General features: G+C 56.7%; 3 protein-coding genes and 1 non-coding gene across 7 annotated transcripts; 1 reads left to right on the forward strand and 3 right to left on the reverse strand.

Annotated features, from left to right (window-relative positions):
- Window positions 1-42: 42 nt before the first annotated feature.
- On the reverse strand, window positions 43-8,588 carry RPL3L (ribosomal protein L3 like). 3 transcript variants are annotated; one of them, XM_090023595.1, is made up of 10 exons: window positions 8,432-8,588; window positions 7,229-7,421; window positions 6,561-6,729; window positions 6,185-6,320; window positions 4,413-4,599; window positions 3,381-3,541; window positions 2,643-2,826; window positions 1,841-2,001; window positions 1,227-1,346; window positions 43-163 (listed from the first exon to the last, which is right to left on the reverse strand). In XM_090023595.1, the coding sequence occupies exons 1-10, from the start codon at window positions 8,432-8,434 to the stop codon at window positions 107-109; spliced, it is 1,371 nt and encodes a 456-aa protein (XP_089879721.1). In that variant the 5' UTR covers window positions 8,435-8,588; the 3' UTR covers window positions 43-106. The 3 variants fall into 3 exon arrangements, with proteins under 3 accessions (XP_089879721.1, XP_089879722.1, XP_089879723.1); XM_090023596.1 differs by having other exon boundaries at window positions 1,841-1,936; window positions 2,725-2,826; window positions 8,432-8,587; XM_090023597.1 differs by having other exon boundaries at window positions 8,428-8,552.
- A 1,478-nt stretch (window positions 8,589-10,066) lies between these two features.
- On the forward strand, window positions 10,067-11,529 carry NDUFB10 (NADH:ubiquinone oxidoreductase subunit B10). Of its 2 annotated transcripts, none has more exons than XM_090023599.1 (4): window positions 10,067-10,270; window positions 10,419-10,557; window positions 10,890-11,029; window positions 11,280-11,529. In XM_090023599.1, the coding sequence occupies exons 1-4, from the start codon at window positions 10,129-10,131 to the stop codon at window positions 11,288-11,290; spliced, it is 432 nt and encodes a 143-aa protein (XP_089879725.1). In that variant the 5' UTR covers window positions 10,067-10,128; the 3' UTR covers window positions 11,291-11,529. The 2 variants fall into 2 exon arrangements, with proteins under 2 accessions (XP_089879725.1, XP_089879724.1); XM_090023598.1 differs by having other exon boundaries at window positions 10,070-10,270; window positions 11,291-11,529.
- A 1,052-nt stretch (window positions 11,530-12,581) lies between these two features.
- On the reverse strand, window positions 12,582-16,758 carry RPS2 (ribosomal protein S2). The gene is made up of 7 exons (XM_090023218.1): window positions 16,576-16,758; window positions 15,932-16,021; window positions 14,784-14,891; window positions 14,035-14,208; window positions 13,775-13,934; window positions 13,131-13,222; window positions 12,582-12,703 (listed from the first exon to the last, which is right to left on the reverse strand). The coding sequence occupies exons 1-7, from the start codon at window positions 16,753-16,755 to the stop codon at window positions 12,623-12,625; spliced, it is 885 nt and encodes a 294-aa protein (XP_089879344.1). The 5' UTR covers window positions 16,756-16,758; the 3' UTR covers window positions 12,582-12,622.
- On the reverse strand, window positions 13,341-13,480 carry LOC149855135 (small nucleolar RNA SNORA64/SNORA10 family). The gene has a single exon (XR_016438823.1). It is a non-coding gene; the product is annotated as a small nucleolar RNA SNORA64/SNORA10 family (small nucleolar RNA).
- Window positions 16,759-17,022: the final 264 nt, after the last annotated feature.

A 17,022-nucleotide genomic window follows, 5' to 3' on the forward strand; every position in this document is an offset into this window, starting at 1 on the left:
GCCAGTGCCTCCGTGACCCGGGGGGGAAAGCAGGACGGCGGAGGCTTTGCAGTCCCTTTATTGGAAGGGTCTTTGCACAACGATTGTGGACATGGGCTAACGTTCCTTACAGCTCTTCCTGGGCTTCCTGCTTCCCCTTTACCAAGTGTTTCTTCTGGGGGCCCTAAAACAAGTGGAAACAAGAGAGAATTGTACAAAATTTGGGTTGGAAGGGACCTCAGGGGGTCACATCTAGTCCAACCTCCTGCTCCAAGCAGGACCAGCCCTAACTACATCATCCCAGCCAAGGCTTTGTTGAGCCAGGTCTGCAAAACCTCCAAGGATGGAGACTCCTCCCCCTCTCTAGGTAACCTGTTTCAGTGCTTCACCACCCTCTGCGTGAGAGAGCTTTTCCTAACATCCAACCTCAATTTCCCAAGGCCTCCCCAGAACCAGCTGTTTGCTTGGCAGGAAGCCTGCCAGGGCTAGAAACCTCTGCTGCTGGGGCAGGCAAGCTGGGGGAAGATGGAGCAGTGCAGGCACCCTGCTCATCTGTTTGCCCAAAGCATTAACCCTGCAGTACACGGATGGGGTTTTGTGGCTGGTCCTCCTGCCCTACAGCTAAATTAGTAGTGCTCGCGTGAGTTTAACCAGTGGTGAGCTGGACTGCGGTCTGGGGGACAAGTGGTGCTGTGCCTGCCGACGAGCTGCCCACTGAATAACTCATCAGCTTCCCCTTCAGCTCACCACACTAGCACAGGGTGATGGGGGCACCGCAAACCTAGCGGGGGAACGTCTTGGCACGCTGGGTTAAAACTTGTTCCCTGTTTTACATGTAAACGACCTGACTTGGGGTTTTGCAAAATCCCCAGGCTCACGGCCCGATGTTGATGCTTTGAAAAAACACAGGAGCGATGAGTGCGGTGCGTTCAGGCCCGTCAGAGAACTGCACTGCCAGGGTGAGAGGAGCCACATGTCCAGCGAGATGCTGCCAACATAACTGCTGGCTGAACGCGTCCCACTGAGCATGCAAACGGGTTCGCCGTACGGTACGGCGTTTCCTGGCTCTGGCTGGCACGGATACTTTCCCAGCTGCCGCGTTCCCCCTTTGCAGACTTCCTGATGGCAGAGCTGACACATCTGTCTCTGAAGCAAGACAGTGCTGGATGCTACCTTTATTACTGGGACCACGTGCTCAGCGGAGAGTTGGGGCCAGGACGGGACAGACGGCACAGGACACCACTCACCATGAACACTCTCTTCTCCTGCGCCGTCTGGAAGCAGCCGTGGCCGAACTTGGACGTGGTATCGATGAACTTCAGCTCAACGGCTTCCAGCTCCCGGCGTTTTGTGTGAACCAGAAGGGACTGGAGGGGGAAACGACACGCATCAGGCTCATGTTTAATCAGACACAGGAACACCAGATTTGCCTGGGGCAGAGCTTCCCAGGCATGTCCACCAGCCAGTGACACCCAGCTGGCCGGTGGCTTCTGCAGGGAAGACCCAGGATGGTGGGAGTCCACGTGCCCCACAGCAGTGACGACCCAGCTCGTGGGGCAATTTGCCTCCTTTGAATCTGGCTGCCACCAGGGTTACCCTAACCCTAACGCCTCCCGGACCCGCAGATGTTGACCTTGAAAGGCAGCTCCATTCCCGGAAGGGGATTGTGCCAGATAGACCCACGCCAATTAATAGCAAAGCAGCTGCCGGGCAGATGAGACCCCGAGAAAGTCAGGCCGAGGAGAATGGTCTGGTCATGAAGTCCAGCCTTTCTGGGAAACAGCCCCAAGCCATGTCCGTATAGGACTCCCAAAGTCAGCCGCTCCCCGAGGTATGGACTCATCTCCAGTGGCAGCCTCACCTTCCTGAGAGTCAGCACCCGCTTCTTGGTGCCCACCACGCAGCCCTTCAGCATGACAAAGTCATTGTTCACTTCGCCGTAGTGAGGGAATCCTCCCTGCGGACGTGAGCAGAGGGATGGTTCACAACAGCCCCCAGGCAGTGACACCTTCTGTGGCATGTCTGCTGATCACCGGGAAGAATAACCCATAGTGACCTCAAATCCATCTTATTGTCCACTGTCACCCCCAGGTCCTTTTCTGCAGAGCGGCTGCCCAGCCTGTCCCGGCGCAGGGGATTGCTCCGTCCTAGCGCAGGACTTTGCACTCGTCCTCGATGAACCTCAGGAGATGTCTTTTGGCCCAATCCTCCAATTTGTTGAGGTCTCTCTGAATCCTAGCCCTACCCTCCAACATATTTACTACTCCCCCCAGCTTGGTTTCAGCCGCAAACTTGCTGAGAGTGCACTGCAGCCCATCTTCCAGATCATTAATGATATTGAACAAAACCGGCCCAGGACCAACCCCTGGGGCACTGCACTTGATACCAGCTGCCAACTAGACATTGAATCATTGATTACTGCCCATTAAGCCTGACAATCCAGCCAGTTTTCTATCCACCTTACAGTCCATTCATCTAACCCAGACTTCCTCAGCTTGCCTGCAAGAACGCTGTGGGAGACTGTATCAAAAGCCTTTCTAAAGTCAAGATGATATTATATATAATGATAAGGAAGGAGGTTGGAGTTGGGGGCAAGGACCCATGAGTGAAAAAGGAAAAGGATCTGGAAAAAGCCCTTCCCAAGGAGCAATTAAGAGACCAACCCAAGGCAATGCATTGCAGCGGGGGCACAACCGCGGCCTCCCAGCGCCAGCCCAGCACTGCCTGCGTCTCCAGCCCCGTTACCAGTGGCGTGATGGTCTTCTCGGTCACGTCGTAGCTGGTCGAGGCGTTGTTCTTCACCACCTTGCCGTCCTCTACATGGACCCCGCGGCCGACGCGGTAAATCTAGTGGGGAGCCCAAGGAGAAAAGAGTTAATGCTTTAATGTCTTCTCAGTAGGCATGCCACAAATTAGCCTTGCACCCTCCCCAAGTGCTACCATAATCCCCTTCCACTGCCCAACCCACTGCTCTGCTTTCTGCTCCCTTCCCTATGCTTCCTAAGCTGCTGCTCCACTTTCTGCTCCCTTCCCTATGCTCCCTGACCAAGCTGCTGCTCTGCTTTCTGCCGCTGCGTGTCCTGTCCCATCCCCAGCCTGCTTCATGTCGTGCACAGAAGCTGCCCGGACCACAGGTCAGCCCTCCCCCCAAAACCACAGTCACAAGCCACGTGTTGCAGTGATGGCACGCCAAGCACCGACAGGAGGCTGAGCTGCCCGGAGCAGAGCCGATCCCCCCAGGCAGGCTCTGCAAAGACCGCCCAGCCCCACCACGGCCTAAGTCATGGGGGATACGGGGATATGCACCACAGGGCCCGAGGAAGCCCCTGAAATCACATGTGCTACTGAGAGAGGGGCAGAGGGAGGCCAAGCGAGGGGAGCGGGCTCTCCGGGCACCATACCTTCTTGTTGAGCTCCGTGCGATGGTGATAGCCCTTCTGGCCGGCTCGGGCGATGGAGTAGCCAACCCGGGCTGGGTGCCAGGCTCCAATGCAGGCAACCTTGCGTAAGCCTTTGTGGGTTTTCCTCGGGAGCTTCTTGGCGTGCCACCGGCTTGTCACCCCTGGGAGAGACGGGAGGAGAGGGGCCATCGGGGGCTGAGGAGCCAGAGGCCAAAGTCCTGCTTGCACTCCGCCAGTCTCGTCAGGCTGTGACGTGTTCCCCCTGCCCTTGTACACCTGTGTAGGCATGCACACATGTATGCATGCACATGCGCACACGTATGCATGCTCATGCGCACACACATGCATGCTCATGCGCACACACAGGCTTTGCTAGCAAGGCAGGGGCTTTTTTGGTCTTTGTCTCATTGCTTGTGGCTTCCCCCAGGATCCATGAGGCACACAGAAGAGCCCCAGCCCCGTGGCCCCATGAGGAGCTGGCAGGGCAGAAATTTGGCAGCTGCTCACAAGCCATGCTGGCGTCCCTGGGCTCGGACCGTGGCTGGGCTGCAGCGCGTGGGAGAAGCTTGCTCCGGGGGCCAGACCCCGGGCCGTTCTTCCATCCTCTGGGCCAGCAGAAGCCACAGCCCTATAGCCATCGCCAGCTGACAAGAGCAAACCATCAGGGAGGGAGCCAGGCACCGGGGCTAACCAGCAAGCACCCACCCACTTTTGCCCCTCCTAACGACCCCTCACGGTTCATCGGCAGAGGAGCAGAAGCTGCGCCCCGGGCACGAGAGATGGTGGGATAACGATTATTCCCAGTCGTGCTAAGTGCTTTCTTCAGATCCTGAAGCAGCGGACACCTGGCTGCCTAGGTCTCGCAGAGGGTAAACTGAGGCAGAGACAGGCTGGCCAGAGCCACGAGGAGCACTGGTGTGAGCGGTGGGATTGTGACTCCAGTCTTCCTCTGGCCACTAGATAACGGCTGCCCCCGTGGCACCCCTGCATGGCGCGTCCATCCTAACTCGCCGCACGCCGAGCGCCCCGTACCTTTCATCCCGCGCCCCTTGGTCACCCCGATGACGTCGACCAGCTCGTTCTGGCTGAAGACCGTGTGCACGGAGACCTGCTTCTCCAGCCTCTCGCGCACCCAGTCCACCTTGTCAGCCACTGTCCCTCCGTTCAGCTGGATCTCCATCACGTGGGCCTTTTTCTGTTGCAGCGGCAGCAGCTTCATCTGCGGGGGGCATAGAGGAGTGAGACCCAGCCGGGCAGGGGAGAGCATGGGGGGCAGCCAAAGCGGGGACGGATGGAGCCTGCTCCCCATCTTGCCCCCTCACCTGCAGGCCCCCGAGCTCTGCCCTGATCTTGTACAGGTGTTTGGGAACTAAACCAGCTTGGGCTGAGAAGGGCAGACGGCGTGTCTGTCTGCTATCTGCCTGGGTACGTGCAAATCATCTGCTCCCTGCTGTCTTGCTGGCAGGAAGCCCCTGCCAGGGGCTTTACTGGCCAGACAGTGGTTGCTAGACCCGGGTAGACGCCCAGGAGCAGGGACAGACACAGGGATACCCAGCTCCCTTCTCTAGCTTGTCTGCCTCTAGTAAACCGCTACGCCAGGACGGATGCAGGCAGGAACGTATCCCGGTACAACTCCCACCAGCGGTTCTGCCTTTCAGGCACAACTCCTCGCCACCTGGGAGAAGCTGGCCCGGCTTAAGGACCCACAACATCTTTCCACTGCTTTCTTTTTTCACGCTGGCTGAAAACCAGCGTCAGCAGCACAGATGCTGGGCGTCCCCCCCGGCTGTGGCCCTTTGGGGTACGGGGGTCCCCGGGCGGCTGGGTTGGGGCGGGGAGACGTGCCCTTGGCTCCTTGAAGACACCTCTCCTCTTCCTCCCCGCCTTCCAGCCAGCTGCCTCCGGCTCCCCTGGCCCTGGGGGAAAGTCAGCCCTTGCCAGAGCAAAGCAGAAACCCCGAGAAAACCCCGGAGAATAGAAATCTCCCAGCTGCTGAGACGAGATGCGCCCAGGCATTGGCACGCCACGGGCACACATGTGGAGCCAGCACGTGCACACGCACATGCACGCACACGCATTGCCACGGGAGCACACGCGGCGTGGGGGGAGCAGCGGGAGTGGCCGGGGGCTCCCCAGGCACCTCCGCTCCGGGAAGCGGGGCACCTGCCTCGGGATGTCCTGCTGCCTCTCTCCTTCCCCGGGGCTATCTTTAGCTGGTGACCACGAGGCCCCTCCGCCCTGCTCCAGTGCCCCCGGCCTCTCCCCGCAGCCCAGTGCTGCCACATGGCCTGGGGTCGGGATCCGAGCGACCCCAAGGGAAGCCTCCGAGCCCCAAACCAGCCCAGGCGCCCCTGGATGCTCAGAGAGACAAGAGCCCCCCGAGCACCCAAATCCCCCCAGCCCCGGAGCAAGCAGCAGCTCTGACCCCTGGCAAGCCCTTCCCAGCTCCTGGGTTATTTTTACCCCGTCGTCTGACGCCAGTTGCTAATTCGAGGGGAGTTCATCACCGGGTCCGTGGCCCCGGAGATACCAGAGCTGTGCTGTTGCACTTGGCGCAGCATCTGCCCCCCTCCCCGGAGCCGCTGTCTGCTCCAGACACACGAGGGGCAGAGAAGAGAGGAAACCCCACCGCACCTTTGGGGCTTTGGTGCCAGTGCCCTGGGAGGTGCCTGGTCTGAGCCTAGGGCTGCGCCTGCAAAGGTGATGCACTACCAACAGCCCCACGATGCCCCTGCCCTGGCGAGAGGCACCCCGTGCTCCCCTGCTCCTGCCCCGCTCGGCTGCGGGGATCGCCCAGGTCTCACCTGCGTGTGTACGATGACCCGAATGACCTTGCAGTACTTCTTCATGGCAGCAAAGTCCTTCTCCAGCTGCTTCTTCCCGTCCTCGCTCTGCCATTTCTTGCAGTACTTGGTGAAGGCCTTCTTCTTGCTCTTGTGCCTGAGGACGGGAGCGTCGCAATGACGCTTGGTTGCTGTAACGAGGCGCAGGCTCCTGCAAACCCAGGTGCACGGGAAGCCTGCCCACGCGCACAGTCCGCCCAACACCCAGACCCCCCCAGCGCCAAGCTGCTGGGGGTCCAAGCCCCAAGCCTGTCCATCGCGGGGAGCCTTGGGGGTCTCCGCGGGCAGGTCGGGCATGCCGGCCGGCCGACGGCCCGCGCCCCCGCGGCGCTCTCACCAGTTCTTGTAGAAGCGCCGCCGGCACTCGTCGCTGATGTGCTCGGAGAAAATGGTCTTGAAGTTCCTGAGCCCGCGGGGCGTGTCGATGTAGCCCACCAGCCCCACCACGACCAGCGGCGGGGTCTCCACGATCGTCACCGCTTCCACCTCCTCCCTCTTGGACACCTCTGGGACAGAAGCAGAGGCAACTGCAATTGCAGAGCACCGGTGGCTGGGAATCGGCTATAAGCCGAGTGCTGGTGTCTGCAGGGCTCTGCATCGTTGGGAGAGACGCGCGCTGGCCCTTCCCTCCGGGGTGTGCAGGCAAACATGCCGTGGGGTACAACCCCAATGCCAGAAGCCCCGGGACCACGCTCAGCCTGGGCAACAGCATCTATTTCCCCGTGATACCCCTCAAGTCGGGATCTGCCGCAGGCGGCATCCCCTCTCCGCGGCCCGTGTGCTCCTTGGCTTGCTTCTCTGCCAACACTTGGCCCCGGCATGCGGGGACGTGCGCTAAGCGCCCCCAGCTCACACGACACCAGTCACCTCCACGGCTTTGTGCCCTGACAAATGCAGCCCCGCTGCAAGGGGGCCTCCTGCAAGCCCCACAGGCCATCCAGCCCATTGCAAAGCCGTCCCTTCTGTTCTGGATTTGACCTCAAGGGTTCAGCCACAGGCCCTTACTCAGCCCTGGCCTGTGCACTTCTCGCAGGGTGTGCGTCATGCCCGCTTTGTAGCCCAGGAAGGCCGTCAGGTGGACCGGCTTGCTGGGGTCGTCCTTAGGCCAGGTTTTCACCTTCCCGCGGTGGCGACGGCTTCTCTTGTGCGGGAGAAAGCCCAGGTGGCCGTGCCGGGGCGCCGAGAACTTGCGATGGGACTGGAAGGAGAAAACCAAGCAGGATCCAGATTTACAGCCCGCCCTGTCCGATGAAGGACCTGGAGCAAGGCTCGCTGAAGTCAGCGGGGAGCTTTCCAGGGACTTCGGCGGGCGCTGGAGCGGATCCGGGCTTCCCCGGAGGGCTCCCCGCCGGCTGCTTGTTCCAAGAGGATCCCTCAGCGAGACGACACGTGGCAGCGATGTGAGCGACCGTGCATCTCGCTAGCCTCGCCGTGCATTTTTAGGCACCCATTCACCCATTGCATAGGCAGGCAGACCGCTCCAGAGATCAAACTAAGTCTCCCAGGCTGAGACAGGAACTTCCCTCATCCTTTGCAGTGAGTGAGGAGAAGAGCCCCCCACGCCCCTAAAGCAAGGGGTTTATTTCAGGTTTCTAAATGCAGTCCCCGCGCCCGGCCTGGAAGAATTCCTGCCTCTGAAAACCGCTGACTGGGATGAGCTAAATAAACCGCCCCGGCCACAGTCTCCCTCGCTCCGGAGAAAGGGCCGTAAACCAGCCGCGGCCTTCGCCAGATCCGTGCCGCCGAGGGCGAGTCTCGTCGCTCCTTCGCGCTCGGCCCTGCGCTCACCCCCGCCGGCAGTGACGGAGCACGCGGAAGAGGAGGCGCGAGGGGAGCAGGAATCGGGCGGCGCGCACGGAGACGGGACGCCCGCGATGCTGAACGCAGACGCCCAGCTGGGCCCGGCGGCACAAAGCAACGAGCCCGCGGGAAGAATCAGGTCGGCTTTCCTCGCTGCCGGCGGGGCTAAAGGAGCGAGCCTGGGCGCCGGGGGGGAGTTCCTTTTACGGCCTCGACAGCTCCAGGCTAAGCCCGTTCATTCAGCTCTTGCAGGCCATGTCTCCCTTTCCCCTCGCTTATATTTCAATCCGAAGTGGCTCTGACTGCCTCTTTCCACCCTGCTGCCACCCTGCTAGTTCAGTCTGCCGAGGGAGGATCCCCAACCCGCTCCCCGCCGTGCCGAAAGAGCGAACGCAGAGCTTTACCGACCATGGGGCGTCTTCCGCGCGGGGCAGCGGCAGAAAGGGGCCGTCACCCACCGCCTCGACAGTCTAATACCCAAGGTGTTTATCGGCCCGAAGACACAAATTTAGCTGCTGGCTTCATTCAACGCGATATTCATTTCACACTCAGGCAAGCCGGCAGGCTTGGACACTCACAACAGTTGTGACGTGCTAAAGGTCACTGGCTGGTGTCTCAATTTACCCCTGGAAACACTCAGACATGAATGGGGTTGATTGCCAGTGCTGCCTCGGGCGTAGCCCCATCGCTTCCAGCAAATGTCCTCCTTGAACCGGGGCTTCCTCGTCCCTGCCGGAGGCTCTGGGATAAAATTGGCCTCCCTCTGGGGAACTTTAGGATTTATCTGGGGGCAGCAGAGGCATTGCCCTGCTCTGGGCCGCACACCCCAACCCTCACTCCTGTCCTCAGAGGTGGCGAGAACTGACCCTGGAGGGCATGCAAACCCCCCCCCCAAATCCAGGCAGACAAAATTGTTGTTTTATAAAAGGTCTATAAAAGATATCACCTCGGCCCCAAAAGTTTCGTCCCTTCGACCGACACGGCTACAACCAGTAGTCCAACCCTTGGGCATGTATCACTGGGCCCGTTGCTCCTGGCTGAGCCCCTGCAAAGCTCATTGCAGGACTGAGGGCTGCAGTTTGAAACAAGAGTTTTTCTCTGCATCAGGGCTTGAGTACGCTGTTTCCCCAGGCACACAACGGCTTTCACTTCTCCCGAGATTAGTTCATGCACGGTTTAATCGGCGAGGATGCTTGAGCCCTTTCAAGTGGAAAGCTGCCATCAGGGTTCCCTGCCGCCGTCCGCGTGCACGTGATCCCCCATCAGACACAACAGGCCCATGGCACGGCACCCTGACTCATCGCTTGGGGCCAATAACGTCCGTCCGGGACGCAGGGCGCTAATGACCCGTTGCAGCTCCTCGGCGTCGGGTCAGCCTGTTTTGCAAAGCTCCCATGCTGTCCCTGGATCTCTTCCCACCACCCTCCCATCCGTCCTGAAAACCGTGGCGAGTAGGAGCACTGCTTCTCGCCTCCTGCCGCTGGAGGATGTGCGGTGGCACCGGGACTCTCAACCGGGGCCCGTGCCCCCCTGCCCTGGGGTGCCGCCGGGTCCTTCTCAGGGTGCCCCAGGACACCCGATTCACCGGGGAAGCGCGGGGACTGCGACAGGAATGCAGGGCTCGCAGAGGGGCTTTGCCTTGCAAGGACGGCCCAGCACCAGGGTTTCCTGATGCTAGCGGGGTTGAGAGCCACTGGCCCAGGGGCGGCAAGCCTGCTTGGGGAGCCCAGGGTCTGGGCACCCCCCCTTGTTATTCAGCCCTGGCAGCAAAGCTCCCGCGGGTGCTGGCACTGTGCGACAGTCCCCAGGGCCACAGGGGCTGGGGGTGCCCCAGAGCCCCCCTGCCTTGCCCCTTGCCCCTTGCCCCCTGCCCAGCTGCAGCCCCCCGCTCTGCTCTGCTGCCCCCTGCCGGCCAGCTCAGGCAAGCACCGCCCGCAACTACATCTCCCGGAATGCCCCGCGCCCGCGCATGCGCCGGCTCCCTCTTCCCGAGCGGCGCCGCGCTCCCGTCTCCACGCATGCGCTTTCCCTTCCCCTTTAACTTCTGGCCCCGGCCTGACCCCACGGCGCCGCCATTTTGTCCGGGCTGAGAGAAAGCGGCCGCGATGCCTGAGGAGTGGATTCGCGAGGCATACAAGGAGCCGCCGACGCGCACCCCGGTTACCAAGGACCCGCCCTACAGCCCGCTCCGCTTCTTCGAGAAGGTCTTCTACTATGGCGTCGATAGGCCCGTCACCTACTTCCGAGGTAGCGGGGGGAGGGGCAGCGCCGTGTCCGCTACGGATCCCCGAGCCATGCGGGTGCTGTGGGCGGGGCCTGCGCGTGGACATCTAAAATTGCCCCTCCCCCACCTCTATCTCCCTGTGCCCCCCATGCCCTGCCCTCCGGGGCGCAGAGTGGATGGACCGGCAGCACGCCAAGCACACGTTCTACTACTACCACCGGCAGTATCGCCGCGTGCCCTACCTCACCGAGTGCTGGGAGAACGACCCGCTGTGCATCTTCGAAGCGGAGATGCAGTTCATAAGGGACAGGTACGTGGGGCACCCGGGATGATGAACTTGTCCTGAGAAGGCCCGGTGCCACTGCGTTAAGTTTGGGGTCGGGGCCGATGGGGAGGTCGGGAAAACGGGTTTTTGAGAAGCCCCCGTTCCCCTGTCCCCGCCAGTCTTTTGCAGCATGCCTGAATTGCACCCTGAGACTCAGATGCAATGAGCGCTGCCCCCGTTTCTTCCAGCTCTTCAGACAGTTGGGTTTGGCTCGGGCTTTTCATTGCACCCTCCATTATAGCGGGATTGTTGCTCTGTTTGGTATTTGAAGTGTGATGTTGACCACCGCGGTGCAGCTAGCTCTTCATGTCTTGCAGGAAAGTTGATCGGGAAATTGTGAGGATAATGCAAGAAAGGTTTAAAGCCTGCCAGTACAGGGAGAGGGACGCTTACCGTAAAAACTGCGCCAAGGAGTTGGATCTATTTATGGAGGTTGCCAGAGCCTTTGAGCTCAGATGTAAGTAAGAGGAAAGCTGACAAGAGTTTTCTGAAAACTTGTTCAGGTTTGGCTGGGATGGGACAGGGGGGAGGAGGATGCTGTTAAGTCCTTATGCCAGGCTGGAGCCTTCCTGTGGAGGGTTGTGAAAAGTTGCCCTGTAAAACTTTTTGGGAAAGACTTGGAGTTATACTGCCTCCATTTCCTCTAGCTACAACCTAAGCTGGGGGTGCGGGGAGGCAGTGCACCAGAAGTTTTAGCACTGTCCCAGTTCTCTTCTAGATGCTGACCTTGACATGTATCGTGGTGCTAGACAATGCTTAATGAAGCAGAAGCACAGAATGATGGAAGAAAGGAAGGCACAAGCCCAAGCAAACAAGAACTGAATGGTTACTACAGACATAAGATGTCAGGACATAGTATTGCATTATATGCATATTTGCACTGTGGTGTGGTCTGTAAGCTGTATAGTCTAACCCATACAATAAAACAGGCAGAGATCTCTGCCAAACTGATCCAGACACTGTGACCTTGTGTTGTGATGACTTATGGGCAAAGAAGAGCAGGTACCTTTTGGGCTGCTTTTCTTTGCAGCACTCAGAGGAGAGCTGTATTATCACTGCTGCTTGAAGTTTCTGGAAGTCTGCTCAGCCTAGTGCAAGTGCAATAGCAGCAGATTCTTTCAGCCCCTTTCAGTCTAATACTGCCTGATCATCTTACAGAAAGAGCTAACCACACACTTCAAAATGATGATGTACTTAAACAGCATGGTCTTAACATTGAGGCATCTTTTTCAATGTCTCTGTAAGCAGCAGCTGTCTATCAATTTTAAAGAGTAGAAAGTGTTGGTGCCCTTTAGTGGTTCCTCCAGTACCAGCAGAATTTCTGGCCATTTCAGGCTGCCAGGGAACTTTGATCAGCTGGTGGAAGTTGCTTGGAAGGGAGGTGCAAGCTAAGCCACGAGTTGTGTTTGAAAAGCAGCACCTACGACCTGTAGGCAAACATAGTCTAGGCTCTCACAAGGAGCTAAGGGGTCTATACATCAACTGTAGTCAAGTATTCACCATCCTCACTTTAAGTACCTTGCTGAAGGCAGCCTAGAGTTGCACTGAACCTTTTAATAATAAAGCCTGTTTGAAATAAAATGGCCACAATGAGTGCAACAGTGTACATAATGGAACAGTTCCCAAACCAACAGATTGCCCACTGCCAATTTAAAGCAATACTTTCATATGACAAAAATTTGCTGGTGGTTGTAACTATAATACATTTGTTAAGATGTACCACTGACAAGTGTCCGCATACCACTCATGGTACCTGCTGCTATAAAGATCAAAGCATTACTAGGGTTATTTTTTAGGAAGGGCAGTGCTTTAAGAGACAGCAGCAGCTGGCTGTAGTCTCTCTCATATCAGTCTCCTGTTAGCACACTTTTCCAGACACAAACCCCCAAGGTCCTTTTGCAGCAGTGCTGCAGCCTAACTCATCATTCCTCCATCTGTAATTGTGAAGGCAGTGGCATCTGTAGCATCCCCAGAATGGGCTCAAAGCACAACACACATTAATATCAAGGTCCAGTTCACTTATCACTTTATTTTCTTGTAAAAAAACATGTTAAGTTGTTGCCACAGCAGCTGCCTGGGTTCTCTGCACTGAGACCCTGGTGTGGGTCTTGGCAAGATGATCAGTGAACTCCTGCAAGGAAAAAAAAAGGTTTTAATTCAAACACAAGATGAGAATTAACATGTCATGAAATCAACTGGTAATATTTTAAACTGGTAGGATCAACAAGTGACAACTTGACTCTTTTTTTTCCCCCCTATTGGCACTAGACAATTAGGAGACAGCTATGGCTGTGCAAGCTTCATTTCACTCTTCTCTCACAAGGCAGCTACCAGCCTGCTCCAGAACACAGAATATCCTACTGGTGACAGCAGATCTTGAACTGGCAGCATTTGCAGCCATGGGGGTTTAACAAATAATACTCTCTCAGCTGAAAGGCAAGACTCACATGGCCCCTGCACTAGGGTTTGAAGTCACTATTGCCAATAAAGTCTGTCTACAGAACATCACGACAGGCTCCAAGTTGTGCACACAAAATGTAGTGATTCCACATCCTTACCTGATAAGGAGACTTGGTGAACACGGTCTCCTTCCAGAGGTCAGGGGTTAGATAACTGTAAGTCTTGGAGATTGCATCAAAGGTGGCCTTAGCTATTGAGGGAACAGAAAACCAAACGAGACATCAGGTACTATGCATTACAAACCAGCCGCCTGAACACCTCAGCAAGGAAAACAACCTACTGCATGAGTCAAACCAAGCCACAGAAACAAGTGTTGAGTTTGAAAAGGAGCAGGGAGACCATGTTGTGAGGTCCCACTGCCGTGCATATTAAACTCATTTCCTTTCTCTCTCCATTAACGACAGTTGCACCATTTCAGACAGACACAACTGAGCAGAGCTGAGAGAGCTTTAAACCAAATGAAAAGGGAAGAAAAACTGGCATTTTACTGGGCAGCACCTGGAATATTTGGTACAAGAGATTTAAGGATTTTTTTCCAAAGACCAATTTGCATTCTGCAGTCTGGCAGCACAGACCACTTGATTTCCTGTTTGACCAGGAAGGGGGTTTTCAAATTAATTAGCAAAAACACTAGTGCCTAAATGGATGGTTTAGTCCCACACTAAGACTAACTGTACCGGAGGGGTAACAAAATGACTAGAAGTCCAGCTGACTAGCAGGGAGCTGATAGCCTCAAACTTACCAAAGTTGCCCAACGTGGCAGTACAGCCCCTGGCTGAGGTGTAGCAGTCATCAATCCCGGCCATCATCAGCAGCTTCTTGGGAACCGGGGCCGATACAATCCCTGTCCCACGGGGTGCTGGGATCAGACGCACCAACACAGACCCACAACGGCCTGTCACCTAGTCCAAGAGAAGAGGGGGTTAAGAACAACAAAACATGCATGTGTTCGCACCTGAAAGCGCAGCACACGACTACAGGATAAAGCCAACCAAGCCTTACCTTGCAGGGTACAGTATGGGGCTTGCCGATCTTGTTCCCCCAATAGCCTCGCCGCACTGGTACGATGGATAGCTTAGCCAGGATGATTGCCCCGCGAATAGCAGTGGCAACTTCCTTGGAGCACTTGACACCAAGACCAACATGCCCATTGTAGTCACCAATAGCAACAAATGCCTAAAATGAAGAAAACCAAACCTTTAGTAGGGCTAAGGCACCCTGCTTACACATACAGCCTCCCTTTCACCACATCAGAAAGGATCCTGCCACAGTGCAAGGAAACAGGACTCCACCCCACAGCCCAGAAATGAAAAATGTGCCTCTAAGGCTCCTTCCTGACAGGGGTATTCCAGCTCTGTTCTCTGTACCACCCCACATACAGCAAAGCCAGCGTCACACCCCACTACAACCAGGTGTAAAAGCAACTCCAGCTAAATCCTGTGCTAAAGGAGAGCTGGGCCCTGAAGATCCAGCTATGCTTGTTCCTGGTCCAAGGGCAGCCCTGGATGAATGGGAAAATGGGTCAACCAAAGCACTCCTGAAGCCAACCACAACCACTGAGCACTTCTGTAGGCATTGTAGTTATTCCCCACTCAAGTCACTCCTGTGCATGCCGTGAAGGTTGTATTCGCACCTTTATGGAAGGAATGGATTCTTTACCATCCCAACACTGCACCCCAGGAACATCAGCATCACAACATACCCTAACTGCAACAATTAAACCGAGGCAGGTACTGCTCTGGAAACATCACCTTGAACCTGGTACGCTGACCAGCCCGGGTCTGTTTCTGGACAGGCATGATCTTCAGAACCTCGTCCTTCAGGGAAGATCCCAGGAAGAAGTCGATGATTTCTGACTCCTGCAGCAATCAAAGTAAATTAGTCCATCACAGCAGAACATAAAGAGTGTCCACAGGATGCTGGGCTGACCCAGCCTGGCAATCTCAAGAGTGATCTATCCCCAAATCATTATTTCAATATTCACTGCCCCACACTGCATCCAGCATTACTGGTTTAGAGATGCCAGAGGAAACCTTTCCAGCCATTCTGTTCAACAGCAAACACCACACCCATTCCCCACGAACTCATCTAGCCCCATTTTTGAGCTCAGCTATGGTGTCTGCCTCCACCACCTTCTGTGGCAATCAATTAACTACGCACCGCATGAAAAAGTACTTTCTCTTGTTAGTTTTATAAACCCACCATTTTTTAATTTCTGTGGGTGACCACTGTTTTAGTATTTTTGGGAGCTGGGAACAATTCCCTGTTCATTTGGTCTAACACCCACCATGATTTAATAATCTTTATCATCACAAACCTTCACCAGATCCCCCTCAGCCTTCTCCTTTCAACTAAGGAGCCCTCGGCTTTTTATGGTCTTTCCTAGCAAGGAAACTTCTCCATGACCCTGATTCTTCTGGTCCACAAGACTACAACCAGACAGATTTAGGATACAGGATAGTCTGATGGTCTAAAGATGAACTTCTTCCAATAAACCCAGCCAGCCACTAAGGTATTGGATACCTGCATAATCTTTTGCAGTAAATACTGTTTAACTACTGAAAAAGTACCATGCGTCTTGAAAGGCATAATACAATCTGCATTTGCATGAGCAGACTTCGCCTGGTTCCCTTAAACAACATCTGTTGCATTAAATCACCCCACTGGTCTACTTTATGCTACCTCAAGCAGCGCATTAAATAAGGATCTCCACTACCTCAAAGGAAAGTGAAACAGCACATTTGGGGTCCTTGTGTAAAGGTCTATTATCTATTAACAACCAGCCCTGAAAGAGGTCTCCTTGACAAGTGTTTTATAATACAACACCTATTCATTTTCCAGACCAGCACATGGCACAGGAGTTCAAATCCTCGGTGTCTACCCATTCACACCCCCTTACCTTGATTGGAAGGGAGAAAAGATAAATCTCTTCAAGAGACTTGATTTTCATATCTTTGACGAGGCGGCCAAGCTTGGTGACAGGAATCCACTGTAAAAAGAATATCCCATGTCACAGACAACTGGGGCTGGCAGGGAGCTCACATCTAGTGCAGCCCCCTGCTCCAAGCAGGACCAGCCCCAGCCCCATCATCCCAGCCAGGGCTTTGTCTACCCGGGTCTTCAAAACCTGCCACCACCTCTCTGGGCCATCTGCTCCAGTGCTTTTACTAGTCTCCTAGGGAAGTTCTTCCTCATATCTAACCTCAGCTTCCCTTGCTGCAGCCTGAGCCCATTGCTCCTTGTCTTGTCACCTGCCCCGCTAAGAGCAGCCCAGCTCCAGCCTCTGTGCAGCCCCCCGGCGGGGAGGTGAAGGCTGCTATTCACCCCCCCTCAGTCTTCTCTTCTGCACAAGTGCCAGCCATCAAAAACCTGCTCCCACTTCATTACCCCGCACCCCAAGGAACCTGCAACCTTAGTGTTTCACCCTTTCTGCCTCGGTTTGCACCAGCCTCCCCTTCATGCCCGCAAAACACATCAGCCAGGAGACGCGCCCCCCACCCCCAGCAAAGGGGCACCCGCCCCCGACCCCGGCCGGGCACTTACTTCTTTCTCCTCCGCTTTGCCCCGGGCCCCGCGGCCCCGGCCGCGGCCCCTGCCCCGGCCCCGCCCGCGCCCCCGGAGGCCGCTGCCGAAGCCGCCCCGGAAGCCGCCTCGCGCTGCTGCCGCCGCTGCTGCTGCCGCCGCCGCCGCTGGGCCTGCCGCTGCACCGGCGTCGTCCGCCATTTGCTGCGGGGAGAAGCACGCGGGCGGTGAGCGCCGCCGCCCCGAATCGCGCCCGGCCGCAGCGGGGGAACCGCGGGGAAGCCCGCGCGGCCCGCTCCGAGCCTGCCCGGCCCGCTGCGCGGCCCGATGGCAGCGGATGCGCCCACCGCCGCCATGGCCACTTACGTGAGCGCTTTAGAGTAGAAGGCCGAGGCCTCCCGAGCCCAGAATTTATAGCCAGCGAGATCTCGCGAGAGCACCGGGACCCCGCGCCCTGCATGAGCCAGA

This window comes from Crocodylus siamensis, chromosome 12, assembly GCF_052110815.1.
Source record: "Crocodylus siamensis isolate JL-2025a chromosome 12, ASM5211081v1, whole genome shotgun sequence".
Lineage (NCBI taxonomy): Eukaryota > Metazoa > Chordata > Crocodylia > Crocodylidae > Crocodylus > Crocodylus siamensis.

What these genes read in the sequence shown, in the direction of transcription:
- RPS2 (XM_090023218.1), bottom strand. Translation starts at nt 16,755, where the DNA reads ATGGCGGACGACGCCGGTGCAGCGGCAGGCCCAGCGGCGGCGGCGGCA. An exon ending in TTTTCTCCCTTCCAATCAAG is followed by an intron (nt 14,892 to 15,931) that starts GTAAGGGGGTGT and finishes TGATTGCTGCAG; the next exon opens with GAGTCAGAAATCATCGACTT. An exon ending in CCCATACTGTACCCTGCAAG is followed by an intron (nt 13,935 to 14,034) that starts GTAAGGCTTGGT and finishes CTCTTGGACTAG; the next exon opens with GTGACAGGCCGTTGTGGGTC.
- RPL3L (XM_090023595.1), bottom strand. An exon ending in GCTGCAATGCATTGCCTTGG is followed by an intron (nt 2,002 to 2,642) that starts GTTGGTCTCTTA and finishes GGTGATCAGCAG; the next exon opens with ACATGCCACAGAAGGTGTCA. An exon ending in GGGTGCTGACTCTCAGGAAG is followed by an intron (nt 1,347 to 1,840) that starts GTGAGGCTGCCA and finishes TTCCCCCTCCAG; the next exon opens with TCCCTTCTGGTTCACACAAA.
- NDUFB10 (XM_090023598.1), top strand. Translation starts at nt 10,129, where the DNA reads ATGCCTGAGGAGTGGATTCGCGAGGCATACAAGGAGCCGCCGACGCGC. An exon ending in GCCCGTCACCTACTTCCGAG is followed by an intron (nt 10,271 to 10,418) that starts GTAGCGGGGGGA and finishes TCCGGGGCGCAG; the next exon opens with AGTGGATGGACCGGCAGCAC. An exon ending in ATGCAGTTCATAAGGGACAG is followed by an intron (nt 10,558 to 10,889) that starts GTACGTGGGGCA and finishes CATGTCTTGCAG; the next exon opens with GAAAGTTGATCGGGAAATTG.